Source organism: Eurypyga helias, unplaced genomic scaffold (assembly GCF_000690775.1).
Source record: "Eurypyga helias isolate BGI_N326 unplaced genomic scaffold, ASM69077v1 scaffold4608, whole genome shotgun sequence".
In the NCBI taxonomy this organism is placed as follows: domain Eukaryota; kingdom Metazoa; phylum Chordata; class Aves; order Eurypygiformes; family Eurypygidae; genus Eurypyga; species Eurypyga helias.
Genome location: NW_010268720.1, coordinates 17,235 through 38,140, shown reverse-complemented (window position 1 = coordinate 38,140; position 20,906 = coordinate 17,235). Strand labels below are relative to the sequence as shown.

Below are 20,906 nucleotides of genomic sequence, written 5' to 3'. Positions count from 1 at the left end.
CCCGGCGGAAGGGAGGCAAGGCGCGCTCGGTGCTGGGGCCTGGCAGCGCTGTGTGCGGAACAAGAAACGGCCTCCTCTGTTCCCTGCCCTTCCTCTGGCTTTGCCTTGCCTTTCTCATCCCCGGCGAGGCGGCGTCCCTTCAGCAAGGGGCTTTTTCCACGGTAGCGTTCGCCTGCGTCCCGGCCGCCCGCCGTGGTGGCGCGGGGCTGACGGTGCCGCTCTGTTCCGTGGTGGAATTGCGGCAGCTTTCCGGCTTTGGTTAAGGATTTGCCTCTGGTGAATACTGCAGTCAGCCGGTTCTATAGGAGTGGTTAAAGCGGGCTTCCCTAAAGCTTCATCTTAGGTGAAGGTTGTCATTATGCCGAGCAGGTAAACGAGGCGCGGCCGTGTAACGCGGTGCCGCGGAGGCAGGGCTGCGGTAAGCCCGCAGCTACGTGGTCACTTGCGGTTTCAAGCGTTGAAGCCACGTGTTCTGCTGACTCCCAGCTCGCCTTGTCTGTGCTGAAGTGATAAAGTAAGGCACCGGTTATTTCCTGGTGTTCCAGAATTCTTCCTGATGTATCTTCCTAGCACAGAGGGCAGCAGGTGGGGGCTTATTGATCTCCTTGTTTGAGTCCCTAAACTCTCAAAGCGGGGCGGGGGAGGAAGCCCAGGCGGCTTAAGCATTGAAGTCTTACAGTATATCGCTCACAGAACTTAGTGTGTGGTGTCTGAGTCTGTTGTGTGTTTTCTTTATGCAACTCGGCTGTCTGGGGAATAGAAGAGTAATCCTCAGTGGTGCTTTTCCTTTGTGGCTGCGGTGCTGAGCAGGGCAAGGGGCAAGAAACAAGAGCGGAAAGGAACCAATAGTTAGGATAGGGTACGGGTTTTCCCCAGTGTTTAAAATGCTCTGTTGTAGCTAGACAACAAAACGTCTATCAGAGTTTCACATTAGTATGTATTTTTACATTCTGCTGACTTTTATATTAGTGTAATGGAACTGAGTTTCAACTTCAGGAGCGTTCACTGCATTCAGAAACTTGCAGTGTTACCATGCTTGTTTCCTTGCACTCTGGAAAGAAGAGAGTTGCTGGTCTGACTCCTGGTTTTTCTTTTTTTTGCAGGAAAGTAGAATTGTTGTGAGGAGAAAAAGAAAATTGCCTTTTGTTTCTTGCAAGTTACCAATGCAACTGCTCTTTGAAGTTGATGAAAGCATGTGGAGTAAATTTTAGAGAGGGACCAACAGTGCTGAAGAAGTACCATCAGTAATTCAGCATTGTAAAATAAACTTTGTAGACCAGTGTGTCACTACCAAAGAAGTATTTTTACAATGGATTTCTGGAGAGGGAAATCCTTGTGTTCCTTTAGCTCCTACTGTGCCTGCTTTCCTCTACATGCTACAGGTAGTGAAAGAGACTGTGGCAGTAGTATTATTACTTCAGCTTGCAATACCTACTGCTAAAGCCATAAAGCTTTACTCAGAGGATTAGAAATTGATGTTTGATGTGACTAAGGGGATAAGGTGTGGTTTGTACTGTTCTCTGTGTTGCCTATCTAAACGTTTAACACCACTGCCTGTGTTTTGTGCACCAATCTGTGGGCTGTGTTTGTCCTTTCTGTAGGCACCCTTTTAACAGCTGTTCAGCTGCTGTCTTGCAAATAGTGTTATTCTGCCAGTTGCTCTTGCAGTTAGTCTTTTAACAGATAAGTTAGAAGTCTATGCTGTGGCTGTGAAGATAATTGGTTCAGACACCATGGGTAGCCATGTAGAAGGATGAGGAACGTAAAGTGGAGTTAATATTCTAATATTTAAATTTACTGTCACTTTAATGTTTAAATGGTATAGATTATATATTGGTTTAGCAGCGTATGTATAACATTAATTTGCCAATAATCAACGAATAAATAATATGATTTATTCCTTTTAACTGGTGAGAAGCTATGGTTTGCCTTGTCTAATACATGTTTGTCTCCTGTGTGGAGTGAGGTCAGAGCCACGCATCGTGAACTTTTAACTGTGCTTTATGGTAAGGGTAAATGTAGCCGAGTGGCTGTGGCCTGCATTTTATTAACCCTACCACTGCCATGTGGCAGTGAGACTCATTAATGTCAGAAAGCTTGTTATGAATCATGCGGTCTTAAGTGATTATTAACTAAACTGCTTGCTTGTATGAACTGTCTTGCGTATACATTCCAATTAGGGTTTTACTAGATTTGGTAAGCAGGTTTTCAGTTTATTGTTATGCTTGGATTTGGTGATTCTTTCCCCCAGGAATAGTTAGTGTGCTATGAACTAGTTCTGGATTTAACTCCTAGCTAGTTGAAATCAAACAGTGATTCACTCTTGAACTAAAGTTTCATAATGCTTATGAATAGTTTCCCCAGTTACTCGATTTAAACTTGGGGAGATGAAAAGGTTATACTCTCTAGTGGTATAGTACATGGGGAAAGAAGGCAGGCGATGCAGCTCTTAAGAAAGCTGTTGCAAATGATGTTTGGGACTAGTGCTGGCACACCCTCCTCCGATGTACGCCCCGGAAGATTCTAGGGCCTTTCTACAGTCAGGAGGGAATTGTGGCAAAAACTCGTAATGGAATATCTTCAATTTAATTCTCATTGGTGCAATTCTGTTTCAAAGTGCCTTCACACACCCTGAATTAAATTCTCTGAATGCATTTCCATAAAAAGTGCTCAGCTTCTGAGGATGTTCTGATACTGTAAATTGAAATGCAATTTCTTATCCTGAAATTGAGAACTTAGTTGATTGTGAGAAGCTGAAGGGATTAAAAATTCTACTAAGGGATCCAGTGATGCCAATAAAGAATATAGTAGTAATGCAATCTGGTTTTGTTGCTGCTAATTGTTATAAACACTTTGTTTGGGAGATACAAGTTAAGTTGTGATTTTGGTTTAATACTGAAACAAAGTTTCAGTTTTATGGTACAGCAGCTACAAAACTATGGTCACATAATTTATTCAGGCTTAATTAAAGTGACATTGATTTTATTTTTTTTTTAAAGCTGTTGTTTAAAAGCCCAGGAAATGTAACCCCTGATTTTTCCAGACATTATTGCCTTTGTTCTCTGACGAAAATGCTGATGTTCTGTGAGTGGTTGAGGTTGTCAAGTATTTAATCAGATATTTTCTGATAGCTAAAGTTCATCTGCATGCAAATGTAAAGTTTTACGGAGCTGGAATTTAAGAACTGCAAATTTAGACTCTAATGCTAAAGTATTTATCCTTCAATTTTTATTTTCCATCTGAATGAAAGCAAAATCTTCATGTGCATTTGTTGTATAATCTGAAATATTTGAAGAAGGGAGGGCATTTTAAAAGTCCCAATTAAAAACTGCCTATTTCTAGGCTGTGTTTAAATTATTAACAAGATAAACTATCACTTCCAACCCATGCCAATGGAAGCGTGAAAATGATTATTACTTTGCTAGTGCCTTTGCAGTACAGAAAAACTGTTTTCTAAGTAAATGTTTTTATTAAACATTAACATTGTTTAAATACTAACTTTGCAATGACACTGTCTCAAAATCAGGAAAGCACCAAAACATTGCTTAATTGAAGTGAGAGGGGATATGTCAATATTCAAGTGCTTTACTCAGCTAGAGTTGTTAAAATTAGAGTTTGCTTTGCTTCAAACTTTTATTCAGTTTCTTACGAATATGGGGCTAGAAGGTTTTTACTTCAAAGTTCTTAATTGATTCAGGTGATGATAAAACCTTGACTCTTGTTTTTGAAGTTATTAAACTTGGCTTCTTACCGAAAAGTCGTTTTTCTTGTAGTACTGTGATCTGAAAAAACTTGCTACTTGTTAGGTCTCCTCAAACAGCCTACTCAAAAAGGAAATCTTGCACAGTACAAGACTGTGTTGCACAGCGAACTTGACGGAAGTATAAAGCATGAACATGGGTGCTAAGCTAACTTGGTGCGTGTTCAGGAAACAAAGCAGCATTACTCTGTTTACTGTGGCATTCGAGTCTGACCACTTGTATCTGGTTCTGAAACTTAGCAGTGTTCTTGGAGATGCTTCTGATAAGCATCACAAGAGCTGGAAGTGGTGTTATGCTTAGGTGTGGTGCTCAGATTGTGGAGTTGCTTTTAGGCATCAGTATGTATTACACTGTGTGCAATAGGAAATTTGTCCTTCAGTCCTTTAATTTTATTAAAAGATGATGTAGGTGGGTGATTTGTCCAATTAACAAATACATAATGTAGAGTAACATGGACAGGAAGATACTGAAGAGATTGAGGTGATTGTGGGGAAAGCATGCTTCTTGGCGGAAGATTAGTAAAACTTAATTCTGTTTCAGGCAAGTATTTGACTGCAGAGTTTCATAAGTTTTTCTTTTTTTACTTTGGGGGGAGGAGATTTTTTTTAAAAAGATAACAAGCTGGTTTTCAGGGGAGTTTGCATGCAAGAAGAGTACATGAGTTTGAATCGGACATAAATTGGAACCTTATCTATTCTCATTATTTTATTTTGGGTGTTTCGACCAAACATCAAGTGTTTCAACTTGTCAGGCTGGCTTTTGAGAGTAACTGTCTTTCCTGTTAAACAAGATGAAAAGCTGCTGCTTATGAGAAGATACAAGCCACTGCTGAAAATCGGAATCAGCTTTTCAATGTTGCAACTAATAGGCTGAACTCAGATGTGCTTCTGTATTGCTGCCCTAATAATTATATTTTCCTAGATGCAGTTAAATTCTTCTCTGTGGTCTGTGGAAGTAATAATATTCACTTCTGGAAAGTTCTTCAGGAAACTTGCGCAGCATCAGGAAAACTTAAAACCAAAACACTGGTTTTAGACTGTTCTTAAATCTTGTGCTATATTTGTGTGTGGTGATACTTACATTCTGTCTCTGCAAGGTATTTGGTATACATTTTTTGATTTGTGACCTGCCTTGATGATTCTGTTTGTTCTTAACATCTGATATCCTGGTAAGGACACTGTTTGGTCTTGGCAGTCTATAAATATTGAAAAAACTACAGTTTCTTTTCTAGGCCAAATGTTGGAATTTTAACTTACTGTACTAGAATAACTGTCCTTATTTTAGAAACATCAAAACTATTCTAGCTAGAATAAATTGTATGAATACAAATTTATATTCTGAGATTAGGCAAAGGAGATAACTCTGGCCACTATTAGGAGTAGTAATAGCATGTGTGCTTTCAGTTCTCGTAACCTAGCATAACCTGTCCAGAGTAGCCTCTTTGATTACCTAGTGAGAAGTTAAGTCTTATTACTCCAATGTTTGTCATAGGAATACTTTATGAAGAAGGGGAGAAACATTGCCATGATTTTACAGTTGAGGAATTTGAGGTAAAGTGACTTGGTGTAGAGCTATTCAGCTAGTCAGAGGTAAACAACCCTAGTAACTGGGTTGGTTATGGTTATTGTTATTGGAAAGCAGTGTTGAGGCTAGAAAAATAATGTAGAACGGGAGTTCTGTATATCTAAAAACATTGGATTTCAGTACTCTGCTGTCTGCAGTTCTAGCAGAACTTCCTGTAGTGTGAAGAATATTGGCCCCTTTTGTCTTTGTCTAAATGCAGTGCTGTTAAATTCCTCATAGGGCCTATATCTAGAAGTATCAAATCAGAATATGAATCCTAGAATGGTTTGGGTTGGCAGGGACCTTAAAGATCATCTAGTTCCAACCCCCCTGCCATGGGCAGGGACCCCTTCCACTAGACCAGGTTGCTCCAAGCCTCATCCAGCCTGGCCTTGAACACTTCCAGGGCAACCTGTTCCAGTGCTTCACCACCCTCTCCGTGAAGAACTTCTTCCTGATATCCAATCTAAATCTCCCCACTTTTCAATTTAAACCCATTACCCCTTGTCCTGTCACTACAGGCCCTTGTAAAAAGTCCCCCCCAGCTTCCTTGTAGCCCCTTCAGGTACTGGAAGGTCCTATAAGGTCTCCCCGGAGCCTTCTCTTCTCCAGGCTGAACAAACCCAATTCTCTCAGCCTGTCCCCATAGCAGAGGGGCTCCAGCCCTCTGAGCATCTTTGTGGCCTCCTCTGGACTCGCTCTAAGCAGTCTATATCCTTCTGATGTTGGGAGGCCCCAGTACTGGATATAGTATTTCAGGTGGGGTCACAAGAGCAGAGGGGGAGAATCCCCTCCCTCGACCTGCTGGCCATGCTTTTCTGGACACACCCCAGGATACAGTTGGCTTTCTGGGCTGCCAGTGCACACTGCCACACTGCACATGTCCAGTTTTTTTGTCCACCAGCACCCCCAAGTCCTCCTCAGGGCTGCTCTGAATCCATTCTCCACCCAGCCTGTACTTGTGTTTGGCATTGCCTCAATTCACGTGCAGGACCTTGCCCTTGGCCTTGTTGAACTCCATGATGTTGGCACAGGCCCACCTCTCCAGCCTGTCCAGGTCTCTCTGGATGGCATCCCTTCCCTCCAGCGTGTCGACTGTACTGGGGTCATCAGCAAACTTGCTGAGAGTGCACTCAATCCCATCATCCATGGCACTGACAAAGATGTTAAACAGTACCGGTCCCAACACCGACCCCTGAGGAATTCTGCTCGTCACTGGTCTCCACTTAGCCATCAAGCCATTGACCACCCCTCTCTGAGTGTGACCATCCAGCCAGTTCCTTATCCATCGAGTGAACATGCTTTAGTTAATGCATCAGTACATATAGTATTACATTACCATATAATGAACTGTGGTGATAGTCTAGTTCTAGCAGCGTGATATGCTGTCAACTATACAATTGACCCAAATGCTTATCTGACTGCTTAAGTAGGATTTGTAGTACGCCCTGGGTTCTGCAGTGACAGCAGCACTCCTGGTGGTACTTGAGGAATTAATTCAAAGCTAGTTCAGGTCTGTGGACATGCTTCAAGACTGTTCCTCCTGAGAAAGTTTCTTATTTCAGACTTGTTTGCAGTGAGGTTACAGGAGTTGTCTTGACTGTTTTAAGGGTCTCTGGCCATTTATGACTTCATTGAAAAGCAAACTGAAAATGGAAGAGCATTGTGTGAGCAATTCCCTGCCTTTTCCTATGGAAAGATGGTCTTTTTTTAAATGATCATAACTGTTTTACGCTGCTTGCTCTCTTGTACTTTGCTGGTCTTGAAGATTGAAGATAATAAACTATACTATAATTAAAGAATCTGCTAGTAGAAAAACCTTGTAGTATTTAAGTTGTGCATGTTCTACAGTGTTGGTATCTTCCTCTGCTTTCTGATGTCCTGAACACAACAGCACAATGAATGGACATTGTGACTTTCTGTTTGACTTCTGGAAACTAAGAGGATAAGAATTAATTTTCTATTGTAGAACTTATCTTGGTATGCAGAATTGAGTAGATACCATGGAGGCTTCCTTTACAATGCTGGAGGGATACTGCTGATAACATTGTCTTAATGTTGTATATTCATATTTCTCAGCATGAGGAAGACCCAAGAATGTGCTTAAGAGAATAAAAAGGCATTATAAGCACGCTTGGAAACCTAATTTCATGCAGTTGGAAGGTGTCTGACTCTGTTAGCTTTGTTAGTACTGCGATGAAGGACTTCATGTACTGTTGTGTAGACTGTTTCTGGGAGAGCTATACAGCATGTCATAGTTCCAGTCTAGGCCTTTTGAGATTGCTTTTGGTGTAATCTTCCTTGCTTAGGAAAGAATGGGTGAAGAACCAAGGAGACTTTTTGTACTTAATGACCAAACTTGCTCTAAGGTTTCCTTAGAACTTAAAAGTAAGGACTGCTTGTAGTGTTGGTGTACTGTTTCTGTCTTCAGTGTTGCCATTCTGATCTTAAAGCCCATTTTGGGGGGTGAGGGAACAAGAAAGATGTCCTGTTCTTTTGGGTCTTATTTGAGAGTATAACCTGTGCCACTTGATATCTTCCATGATACCTTCGAGCTGGAATGTTTGACAGCATGGTGTGCCTGTGGTCATCTGTGGAGAGAGTTACTTTAAGAGTCACTATTCCTCTAAGAATTGTTAGGTTTGAAGTTATGATTCTGGTTTTCTTGGCCTCTTCTAACTGGGATGATAATACTTCTAAGGCATCCAGATCAGGTTTGTACAGCGAGGGTGTCCCTCTCTGCTAAAAGTATTTTCCTGGCTATTAGTGTAGGATAGCCTTTGCCCTTAGGGCTACATTATTGGTGGCACATTGCTTCTACAAAGGATTAGCCTGGATAGGGTATTCTCTCTCTTTTAGTTGCTTCCAATAAATGATTTAAAAGTTAGAGCAAAAAACCTGCTGCCTGTACACCTTTCTACTGCTGCAGTCTCTAATTGTTAAATCTTACTTTTGTGTAGTCTGTCTTTTTTTTTTTTTTTTTTTTTTTTTACCATTTTTGTAGTCTTTCTTTTTTTTTTTTTTTTTTTTTGTTCAGCATGGCCTGTGACCAGTTATCTTTTCTGTGAAGTGCTTGTGCTTTTTGTGATATTACCAGCTTTTGTCTTAGCTGGTAACTTCCAGAGTGACTTGGTGCTGTATTTTCTGTAACCTAGATTCCATCTCTTACACTTAGCTTGTTTGTAAAAGTTTATCTAAGAAATGCACCTATTTGGTCTGGCAAGCTCTATTTAATTTTTACTTCCATAATTTGCTGTATTTTTTTAAGTGAAAAAAACCTAATGATTTGTAACTGGATCTGTTCCTTTAAATATATAGGAAGTTCATGATTATGTGTTTATTGGGTCTGTGATAGCATCAGCCACTCCGGACTCAAATTTATTTGTTTAAACGAAGTCACTTGTACTGCTTGGGTGCTTGTTCTGCCTGTGTACCTGTGTCCCCTTTCTGAGTCTTAACATGGACTGACTTTCTGTTGCATTAAATTGTGTACTTCATTATGTGCTTTCTAATGCCAAGCTTAAAAATACAGTTCTTTGGGTTCTTTAGAATTGTGTAGATAACTTACAAGTAGTAGGAATGCATGCCCCTCTCCTCCTTTTTATTCAGTACTGAAGTTTTTGTTTACTTGGAAGTGTTATGGGGCCAGAGAAGGGGGAAAAGAAGGCTGAGAGAAGATAGTGCTTCCCTTTAAATACTAACCTCTTTGTGTTAAAAATGAATGAGATGTTACCAGACTGTATGGTGCCACACAACAGATATTTGGGACTTGTTGTTTATTTCAGGTTTTTTTAGGTCCATTTTGACTTATGAGAATTTCAGAAGTGACCCTTTGAAAGACAATTAATCTGTATGGCTTGTGTTTTGCACCAAGATGTACTGGTCCATGATGGTCTCTGTAAGAAAGGTACTCAGACTATGTACAGTATCATTTAAAATTCTTTTAATTGGGTTTGACACTCTAAAGAGAGAGAATAGTATAGATAATCTTGCATCCTTTTAGAAGCTGGGAACGCAAGTTGTGCAGCATCAAATGAACCCTAAATCCTTGTGTAGTACCCGTGCAGACCCTACCCTGTCGAAAGGGTTGCCTCATTTTGACTATTCAAGCTATTGTATGATGTTCCTACAAAAAAACAACTCTACACATCATTTCTACTGTCAGCCAAGGAAGGATGTTCACAGGAGAACTTCTTGCTGCACTTCTTGATGAAAGACATGCAGGTGGTGTAATTGCTGGTACCAAGTGGGAGCTGCTTGCAGGCTCCTCTGGTATGAGCTGGCTAAGTTTATGCTGTGGCCAAGAGATCTGCACAGCACAAGCCTGGGCCTGTTAAGTAGCCAGAGTGGGTCAATAACACCTCAATTAAACATGGCCTTCTAGTCAGAACCACTGCAGTTTGTACTTTTCTGGTTTTTAAAAGCCTTATGGAACTTATTACAGTGATTTTTTTTTTTTTTTTTTTAAATCTGTTAATGGATTTTGCTATCTTCCTTTAGGAATTCCCAAACAGACTTGTGACAGAGCTGGTTTTTAGTGGGTAATACCCATGTCGAGACCTGGGAGTCTCTTTCTATTTACGATTTCCTTTTTAAAGGGACATATATGAAATGTACAACTGTTTGAAGGAATGTGAGTTAATAATTTTTTTTTTAAAAAGCTTTCTAAAAATAGTGCTAGAGTTTCCAGAGAGGCTAATACAGCTCCTAAGTTAATATATTTGCATTTAAAGAGAAAGGGATGAGAACACAAGCTGAAAGTAAATCCATGATCTGGCAGAGCTACTACAGCTTGGCTTCAGGTTTATCTTGATGTGTCTTGACTATTACTGATTGAGTGATACATGCACAGAACATAGAGAGCTTGCTTTCAAAAAGATGTTCCACTGATACAATCTTTGCAAAACAAAGCTAGTCTACCTTTTGTTTTACTTCAGGTTTTTTACCACTAGGTTGCTTGCCTGTTTAACTCTGAAACTTCTGTTGTACAGAAACGTAGGTTTGTACCTCATCAGTTTTTCTTCATTTTGTTTTGCAGATTTTTCCCCTAAATCACTTGTCTTGCCTATTGTCTATTTGGTCTTAAACCTGGGTTTAAACTGAATATTTTTCTTCCTAGTACAAGCCTCTCTAGGAGCATAAGTTGTGACCTGTTTTTAGCGAGAGCACAATCCTCAGCAAGTTGAACTTAATTTGGAGAGGACTGGAAACAATCAAAGTACATATGCTTGAATATGAATTTGTATTTAATGTTGCTTTCCAGGCTGGACTAGTATAAAATAAAAAGCACATTTAACATAACTTTTAAATACCTATCTTGTAATACAACTTTGTTACAGCGTTTAACCTGCAAAATGGTTGACTTGGTTTCTCCCTCCCATCACTATTGGCTCAAGTAACTTCATGTGCTTGGGGGGCAGACCTTGCTGATGTGATTCATTATCATGTGTCCTACAGATATGTAATTTTAACTGCCTGTGCTTCCAGAATGTTTGAAGATGATCCATCTCCCTAGCAAGTGTTTAACCAGTGATTTATTTTACTACCAAAGTTTAATTTTTTACTGGCCTTCCTTGAATAGAGAAAAAGCTTAATACTTGCATATTGATGGTATTTAATGAGAAGTTAACTTAATATGGCTCAAGGAAGACAATGGTGTTTTCTGGAGTGCTGCACATGTAGGTTGGAAGTGCATAATGTAGCGTATCTAATCCTGCACAGAGAGATCTCAAAAGTAAGCCTTGTGCTTGTAAAGCAAATCAAATTGGAGTAAAGCTTATTTTCAATTTAGATTAGACTGCAAGATAAAGTCTTGAACATCCTGTTCTTGAGGAATATGCTGGTTACTGTAGAGTGTGGGAATATCTTCGGGTTTATTTTAAATACAAAAGGATAATCACTTATGCATGTTTAATTATCACCTGTGACCTTCTTCAGAAGGAACTGGAAAGAAGCTTTCTCTAATTGTGTTTGCCATCAGTGCAATGCAGATCTAAAAATAGAATCCCCATCGAAAAGATCCCACAAGTGAATCTGTATGTGCACATGCGTGGTCAAAGGACAGATTCTGAAAGACCATATGTCAAATGCAGTACTTGAATTCTATTACTTGTCAATAGGAGGCTTAAAGGGCAAGGCAGTCGCCTGAATGCAGCTGCAGTATGGATGGCAGTATCACTCCTCATGAAGTCAGACCTGCCCCAGAACCCTTGCAGTACCTGGCCTTTTCTTGTTTATGGAACTCTTGAAAAAGGAAATGGTAGCATGCCGATAGAAAGGGAAGCTTTAGGCAGGAAAGGTGTGTTTTGGGTGATGAGTGTGTGTGTGAGTAGGTTTTATTACATGTTCCTTGTGGGAATATTCGTGAGGGTCTGTTTGTAAGTGGGAGTTCGGGCTGTGCATGTGAGACCATAAGCAGGTACTGGGAATCCCCCTCAAAACTGCCTATTAAGCAAAATTGATTGCATGCTTAGTTTATTATTGAACTTAATTTTGCATCCAAACCTTTGGAAGAAAAGGCAGTACATTTAAACTACCTAGAAGCTAAGTCGGTGCTGTAGTTCAGGAATCACTTTTGATAGAAAATTGGTAAAACAGACACGTTTACGTAGTACATCAGCATCTCCTTATCTCAGTGAGAAGCACATCGTGCCGTTGGAATAACAGCATGAGTCTAAAGAGGTTGTCTGAAAACTTGATGACTGTTTCTCTGAGGGGGAGGGAGGGGAAAAAAAAGGCAAGATAGAGGGGCCGCTGGAATACCTGTCCAGGTATGCTTTAGTTGTATAAATCTATTTTGATTAATTTCATCTGTTAGAAACACCAGTTGGATATTTAAGCAATCAACAAAACTAGTGTAGCCTTAAAAATAAACCAAAACCTCCTGTCAGGTATTGGCTTTTTGTAGCCCATTATCTTTTGGGGACAACAAGCAAGGCACTTACCTTGCTGCAGAGCCCTCCCTAGCTAAATGTGCCTAAAATTATGTAAGCAGTGACCAAATAACAAAGTAATGCGATGTTAAGTAACCCTTTTGGCAGGAGGGGAGGGTGAGGAGAGTGTGTGTCTGATGCTTATAGATAATATTTTTCAAAAATATCCACAATATGAGTAAAAGGCTGTATGTTTCTGTTGATCAGATCAGAGCCTTGAAGTAACTAAAAATTGCCTAGATATTAGTGAGCTTTATTACTTTGTTTTTCTGGCCTGCATCCCAGAACTGGTCTGGGGTAACTCTCCTGAAGTCATCACTTAGCCTGTTGCTAAACTTTGGTCTCTCATCTTCTAAAAAAAGTTAGCCAATTGAATTAGACCACTTTGAAAAGCTTTTACGGCTTCGATATGGATTGGAAATTGCTGGAGATGAGATTTATCAAAACCCATTACGGTTCAGCCTTATTCCATTTGATTAGTCACTCTTGGCATACAGATAAGATTTGAAAGAAAACTGTCTTTAGTGAAATTATCATTAATAATTCACGTTTGTAACACTTGTATATACTGTGTACTTCTCTGGTAAGGAGCTTTATTTCATATATATATACAGAAATGTGATGAATACACATGCTTCATTGAGAGGTTTCGAAAAGTAGTCATTGACAAGACCAGAGTTATTTCAATTCTTAATGTTCATCGTGACGCTTGCTTTCTCGTGGAGTGTTCTAAAACTGCAGCAAGAATGTTGATGTGTGATGGAGGCTATCAACTTTCCTGTTCAAGGCAGGGAGGTGACAAAGTATTTTACAGGAACAGACCTTAGGAAATTACATGGATCAGTCTTACGTTGAGCTCTCAATCTGTAGAGAAACAAACCTCTTTGAGCATTAATGCATTGCTTGAAGGTGTATTGGTTTATGCACATTCTAAAATACACCAATGTATTTTTAACAGAATTGGCATAAGTTTTATTTTCTGGTTTTCTTTTTGTGACTTTTAGACTAAACAGTTACCACTGTTTGTTTGGTGAAGTGTTTTATTGTACTCTGAATTCTGCCCTTTGTACTGAACAAGAGCCTCACTTGTTCCTCAAAACAGGACTGTTACCACAAGAGTGGTGTTCTTTGTCGAAGTGCAAACTACATATGTGCAATATTAAAGTTAGTTACAAGTAACACAATTTAATAAGCATTTAGTTTTATATAAAACATCTTAAAACCTTCGTATCATCTCAAGTCCCAGATGAGGATTGTCACGAAAAGAATTGCTCCCATCCTCGTGCTAATTAAACCTTTCACAGTATTTTAAACTCTCGCCAGTTCAGTGATCACTTTGACTTTTTAAATGTTTTTCTTTGTTAAAAATATGCTATTTATACCTTTTGCTCTTACTTTGTTGAATCATTCAACATATTTGTATCATATTTTATGTGTGTTTTGCAACTTCAACAGGGTTCCCAAGTCTTTCATTTTTGTAACAAAGTTTGTGAGAATTGCCTTGGTTTAATTCTAGGTGGGAAATGGAAAAAAACCCCTAGATGTAGTTAGATGTTTTGCTCATTAAACGTTAGATCTTTAAAACACTGCTGTGGGAGTAATGAGCTGTTCTAATAGTTACTGGAGCCCGTGTATGTCATGATCTGATGACAATTTGTTTTCTCTCCAGGAGTGTATTGTAGCCATCCTGTCCTTCAGCTGCTTTCCCTTGGGTGGGACTGGTAAGTTTCTCCATTCTGTTATAAGTAGCCTTGTCAATTCCAGAAGAATGAACTTATTTTTGGCCATTCTTCTCTCTTCAAATGTGAATTTGGAGTAAGAGTAAGGTCCTACCTTTGTTCAGCTATTGTCTTATAACAGCTTGTCAGCTCTGTTTGGAATTGCAATGTCCAGTAACAATATACTAAGAAAAATACAGAACACCCCCATTGCTTTGTATCTGTACTGCTTAATGAACCTTACAGTAAGCTTTCTGCAAAGCTGTTAGTGTTTGTGGTATTGCCATTGACACTGGACAGTTGTTTGGTTTGTTTCAGGATGTGAAATATGGGCCTCTGTTTTTGAGAAGCTTGCCTTTCTGCCAAACCTTGGTATATGAAAGTCTTGCATGTAGCATATTTTATTTTCACATAGTTATTTGGCAAAAAAAAGGCATTACTTCTCAGTTGGGCTATCTGTAGGTGCTTTCCTGGGCTTTTTTGTTGATGTGACAGCGAAGCTTTGACTTCACATTCTGCATGATCATGTCTGAGTATGTTCTGTTACATTTCATGTAGCTGTAGCAACACAGAGCTTAATGCATCCTGGTGTCTGCAATAAGGCAGCAGTTCTGATGAAAGCTGAAATGTTTGCTCTCTGTTTGGGTGAAGCCATTAAAATTAAAGTATATTCAATGTTTTCTGCATTCAGAATGAAGACAAATGTAAAGATGGCATGTCCAAGGAATTTTAAAAGGTGTAGACCTCCTGACTGAGCAGTGCTGTGTATTTTATTCTCTTTAATTAGTAAAGTAAGTATAAATCTATGCTGCTGGGAGTTAACTGTGCCGTTTTTATATATGTGACAATAACAAGCTCTTAGCACACTGACGGAATGACAATCCTACTTCTCTTGATGGGAGAAGAGCGGGAATTATATAAAATAATAGATAATGCAAAACTGCTCTTTTGACAATTCACATGTACTTTTTATTTTTTAATTGAGTATAATGATTGAATCCAGTAGAAAATTCTGATTACAAAAGCAATGTCAATCACTCTGATCTTGGAATTCCTTATAAATGAAAAATAACTTTTAGCACGTAGTTGAGGAGAGTGATGAAGGACTGCTAGTAACACATCAGACACTAACTTATACCTGCTTGTTGCTCTTACTTGAACAGGACCCAAATGTTTGGTCAAAGTACACTTTCTCCTAATCTGTCACGCTAGTTTCACTCTCCGTTTAAATTTGTGTGTTCCAAGTAACTTTCTTTGAAATAAATAAAGGAAATAATGGCTAGGGTTAAGGTGCCAGGAGTTCCTGGATCCTTCTGTGATGTTCTGGATGCTACGCCAAATGTTAGATTTATTTAAAACTGTGAAGACACTAATAAGCTTCAACTGTTTAATAGTGGGAGAAATTGTTTTTAACAATTCTCTAAGGATGTCTTTTTTTCTCTTTTCTACCAGCTGCTGTTCTATCACAGGTGAAAGTCATGATCACGCTAACAGAACTCAAATACTTAGCAGATGCCCAGTCATCCTACCACATCCTAAAACCATGGTGGGATGTCTTCTGGTATTACCTCACCATGATAATGCTGCTAGTTGCTGTGCTCGCTGGGGCTCTTCAGCTTACTCAAACCAGAGTATTGTGTTGTCTTCCTTGCAAGCTAGAATTTGACAATCATTGTGCTGTGCCTTGGGATTTAGTTAAAGCCAACCTTAACGTGTCAGCTAGCTCTACAGCACAGATAATCATCCCGCTTAAAATCCAGAATGATCTCCATCGGCAGCAGTATTCCTATATTGATGCAGTATGTTATGAGAGACAGCTTCACTGGTTTGCCAAATTTTTTCCATACCTAGTGCTTCTGCATACCTTTATTTTTGCAGCTTGCAGTAATTTCTGGCTTTACTATCCTAGTACAAGTTCTAGGCTTGAGCACTTTGTTGCCATTCTTCAGAAGTGTTTTGATTCTCCATGGACAACGCGTGCCCTCTCAGAAACGGTCGCCGAGCAGTCTGTGAGGAAGTTGCCAATAGCCAAATCAAAAGCAGTGATTTCATCACCTGGGAGTTCAGTAGATATAGGTGCCAGCAGACAGTCCCTGCCATATTCGCAACCTGGCTTGGAAACAACTGGAAGAGAAAATTCCTCAAGTGTTCTTGACAAAAAGGAAGGAGAACAAGCTAAAGCTATATTTGAAAAAGTGAAGAAATTCAGGGTTCACGTTGAAGAGAAGGATGTCATATATACAGTGTATATGAAACAGATTATAGTGAAAGTCATTGTATTTGTAATAATAATAACTTATGTCCCCTACTATTTATCATTTATTACACTTGAAATTGATTGCATAGTTAATGTTCAAGCCTTTACAGGCTACAAAAGGTATCAGTGTGTTTATTCGCTAGCAGAAATTTTTAAAGTTTTGGCTTCATTTTATGTTGTTTTAGTGATCTTCTATGGCTTAACTTGTACTTATAGCTTGTGGTGGATGTTAAGAAGTTCACTTAAGCAATATTCTTTTGAGAAGTTGAGAGAGAAAAGTAATTACAGTGATATACCTGATGTAAAGAATGACTTTGCATTTATTCTCCACTTGGCAGATCAGTATGATCCTCTCTATTCCCAACGATTCTCAATATTCCTGTCTGATTTGAGTGAAAACAAACTGAAACAGATTAACCTTAACAATGAATGGTCTGTGGAAAAAGTGAAAAATAAACTAGTAAGAAACTCCCAAGACAAGATTGAACTTCACCTTTTCATGTTAAATGGTCTTCCAGACAGTGTCTTTGAACTGACAGAAATAGAAGTCCTAAGCCTGGAACTTATTCCTGAAGCCAAACTTCCTTCAGCTGTGACCCAGCTAGTCAATCTCAAAGAACTCAATGTTTATCATTCATCACTAACTATGGATTATCCAGCAGTCAGCTTTTTAGAAGAAAACCTGAAAACATTGCGCCTGAAATGTAGTGAGATGGGAAGAATTCCGTTTTGGGTCTTTCATCTAAAAAACCTGCAAGAATTGTGCTTAACAGGATATTTCATGCTAGATCATCACAACTCCATATACAATGATAGCTTTCAGGGGCTGAAAAATCTGAGATCAATTCACTTAAAAAACAACCTGTCACGTATACCTCAAGTGGTTACAGATCTTCTGCCTTCTTTACAACACTTGTCTATCAACAATGAGGGAAATAAACTGATAGTGCTAAATAACCTGAAGAAGCTGGTAAACCTGAGAACCTTGGAATTAATCTGCTGTGATTTAGAGCGCATTCCCCATTCTATTTTTACCCTAAACAATTTGCATGAAATTGACTTAAAAGAAAACAATCTCAGAACTGTGGAAGAGATAATTAGTTTTCAACATCTCAAGAACCTTTCTTGCTTAAAATTGTGGCACAACAGTATTTCATATGTCCCAGTGCAGATTGGTGCATTATCGAACCTGGAACAATTGTATCTAAATTATAATAATATTAAACATGTTCCATTGCAGCTGTTTCTTTGTAAAAAATTACACTATTTGGATCTTAGCTATAATAAGCTAACCTCCATCCCTGAAGAAATCGGTTACCTGCCCAATCTGCAGTACTTGGCTTTGACAAAAAACCACGTAAGTAGAACTTTGAATTACTACTTTAAAAAAAAAAAAAATCAAGTATTGACTTAACCGACCATTTCTTCTGGAACAGCCTATGGTTCAAAATGCTTTTGTGGTGTTCATGCTTAAAGTAAACCCAGTAAAGCTGAAGAAAATAGATGGTGGTTCTTTGAATTATTGAAACTATGGTGTCACCAAAGCTTGCGCAATACTGTGTAAGTACTCTCTTGGTCTGATCCAGAGATGGTGTAGGTTGGGATGGCTGCAGAAATGTATCTTCCCTTTCCCCGCAGCTGTCTATGCTATGTAGTCTTTCAACGTTAGTGAACAGTCTTACATTTCTACCTTAAAATGTAAACTGAAAGCTGTAGTAAATCAACAGCCAGTTGATGAGCAGCTCAGCTGTCTGATTGGGAAGAGGGAAATAATTACAGCTGGTAACCTCATCAGCAGTTCTAAACTGTCTGGCTCATTAGTGTGGGGTCCAGGCTTGACTTTTAAGATTTCTTTTGAGGTTTATAATTGTTTTCAGTGGTGAGGTAGGTTTTGGATGTTGTCAAGTAGTGTGGACCAGGACTAAGTTATTACTGCAGCGCTCACATAACAGCTTGTGTAGGCTTCTCAACACGGGAGCTGCTGATGTCTGCCCACAGAATCTGTGGGTGTCTTTCATTAAGTGATTCCTAGGCGATAGGAGCCTATTCCTCTCTCACGCCACCTGCACACATTCGTACGCACTTCTGGGTGTGCATGTGTGTATGTGCTCCCTCCCGGCCATGCTTATGTCTTGACTTCTGCCAGCAGCCAAGCATCTTCACAGCAAAGCGAGTATAGAAAACCGTTGTGTTCTCAAGCACTTGCTTGCATGACAATAGAAGCATTAGGTGTTTCCTTATCCTTCCATAAACTAAGAAGGGTGTTTTAACCTAAAATAAAACCAGGAAATATCAAAACAGGTAGGCTAACAAGTTTTAATGTACATGATTTTTGTTCTTTTCTTTCCTTTTTCTAGATTGAAATGCTGCCTGATGGATTATTTCAGTGCAAAAAGCTGCAATTTCTTCTCCTGGGGAATAACAGCCTGATGAATTTGTCCCCTTGTGTGGGCCAGCTACTGAATCTTGTTCAGTTAGAGCTCATTGGGAACTATCTGGAATCTTTTCTGCTGAACTGGAAGAATGTCAGTTCTTAAAGCGGAATAGTCTAATTGTGGAAGAAAGGTTGTTAAAAACACTTCCACCTCGTGTAAGAGAGCTTTTGCAGGCATGCTCAGATAAGTGCTAAGTTTAAAACAAAGCTCTGCTTCATTGCATCTTGTAAGCCTTTTGCTTAATATCTCTCTAAAGAGAGAATTGAAGGAGAGTACTTTACAAATCAGTTTTAAACTTAAATGCTTTGAATTGAGTTGGTTGTATTGGAAAAGAAAAATTTATTTACACATGAACAAAAAATGCCACCTTTAACGTGTAATCATGTTTGAAAAACATGAAATATGGATTGTTGGTTGGTTTAACTGGCTGAAATGATTCAGTTAAATCTTTGATGGTATTGAAATGGAAGAGTTGATTGCCTGGCTGTAGTGAGAGTGTATATACTTTTTTTCCTATGGGAGATTTTTCAGTTGATAGTGATAATGTTAAACAGTTTCATCTCCTGCAATATAAGGCCTAAGAACTGTCTGGAATTAGTTCCTAAATATGAACCCTTCACTAACTTAGAATATGTTAAATTAAGAGTTTAAACTATTTGAGCAGTTCAATTGCATGGGGTATACTGAAAGTAATTATTCAACCTACCTTACTTCTTAAAGCTTTTGAGAAGTACTGAGCATTAATTCTATAATTGTGGAAGATGCCATTTGAATCTCGCTATTAAAACCAGTTGGACAATAATACCTGAAACCAGTTTCAGTATTTTGTCTTAAAAATAGTAAATGTGAAATGAATTGCTGCCTGGAAACTGGGGGGAGTCAGAAGAATCTGGAGTAACTGTTTGTGTGCATGTACTAAACAAGTCTTAAGTACTGATCTTCACAGATAATGATGGCAAATGGAACACGATATAGTTGCAGAGTTGTCCTCTGTATGTTGTGAGCATCCCAGGTATTAGTGTAGTGTATGTTGCTGTCTGATGTTTTTTGTGACTTCTCATTACTGAGTGCCCCGGTGCTGCTTCTCCATACCCAGTTACTGTATTTTGGTGGCTGGGGAGAAGATGAAGGAGGTTTGTACTGGGACAGAGACACAGTTAAAACAGACCAAATAATCATACAGTTATAAGCACTTGGGAGGGAAAAACCAGGGAGCATTATAAGCTTTGCCTCTTCTAGGGATGTAATAATTTCCTAAGTTCTAGTGGTGGGTTGAGCTTTTATGCCATCCTTACTACTTGCAAAACTGGATGGAAATAAAATGGTTCCTGACTTCATTCTTCTGCTGTGCGCTGTTTTCTTGTATTTGAAGTCTTGGTTCTCATGTTCACTAAGAACGTAAGTTATGCCCCTGAGGATAAAGAGCATGCTTTCCAAACACATATTTGAAAAATCTGTGTTCAAGTTTTAAAAACTGATCTCAGCCATGAGTTAAACGGATGAGGGTAAACGCTGTTCTCAATGACTGTCCCTCAGGTGTGCTGACTATACATTCCAGTTCGTAATAACAAATCATAACAGATAAACCCGTTTGAGTAAGAGACTACTTTTAGTCATCTCTTGCTCCCATTCCAGGGTCATTTTTGTCGAGAGTAAGGTTTATTTTGAATGAAAATGCCAAAACCAAGTCTGATCAACACGGAAGTAGGAGATGTCTCTGCAGTATCAGTCCGAGAGGTGCATCTTTAATCACTGTGCTGATGACATTCCAAAGACCTTTGTAGTTAGAGCACTTCTATTCTCAGGGAACCAAAATGTGGTATAACTGTTAGTTTTTATGTAGTTGTAGAAATGTTTAGTGTAAACTGATTAGTTGTGTTTATGTGCAGACCAGTGCTACAAGAAGTCTTTCACAGTGTCTGTATATAGCTCTTCCAAACTCTCAACTAACTTTGAGTTTAAAATAGTTCCATAGGAATTGACACGGTTCGCAGGCAGCAGTAGTTGTGACTAAACCAGAGTACATTGATTTGCACCCCTGTGGCAAGAGTTCTGTTAATAATTGCAATAGCTCTGTGTCAGGACTTCATAACTTAACACAGGAGAACACTTCATGCCAGAATTTGATGTGCAAGACTTGCAGTCTAGTAATTTTTAAAAGATTAGGCAAGCATTCCCTTTACAGCTTTTTTCTAAATTGGAAAGCTGTATTGAAAAAGTTAAATAAGCAAGTAACTGGC

At 39.1% G+C, this 20,906-nt stretch overlaps 1 protein-coding gene across 1 annotated transcript; it reads left to right on the top strand.

The window, feature by feature from the left end:
* Positions 1-13,948: 13,948 nt before the first annotated feature.
* On the top strand, positions 13,949-18,998 carry LRRC8B (leucine rich repeat containing 8 family, member B). The gene is given in 5 exon segments (XM_010157827.1): positions 13,949-13,977; positions 14,666-14,765; positions 15,427-17,588; positions 18,589-18,736; positions 18,739-18,998. Coding segments are annotated over 3 exon segments (2,406 nt in total). The 5' UTR covers positions 13,949-13,977; positions 14,666-14,765; positions 15,427-15,452; the 3' UTR covers positions 18,861-18,998.
* The last annotated feature ends 1,908 nt before the right edge of the window (positions 18,999-20,906 follow it).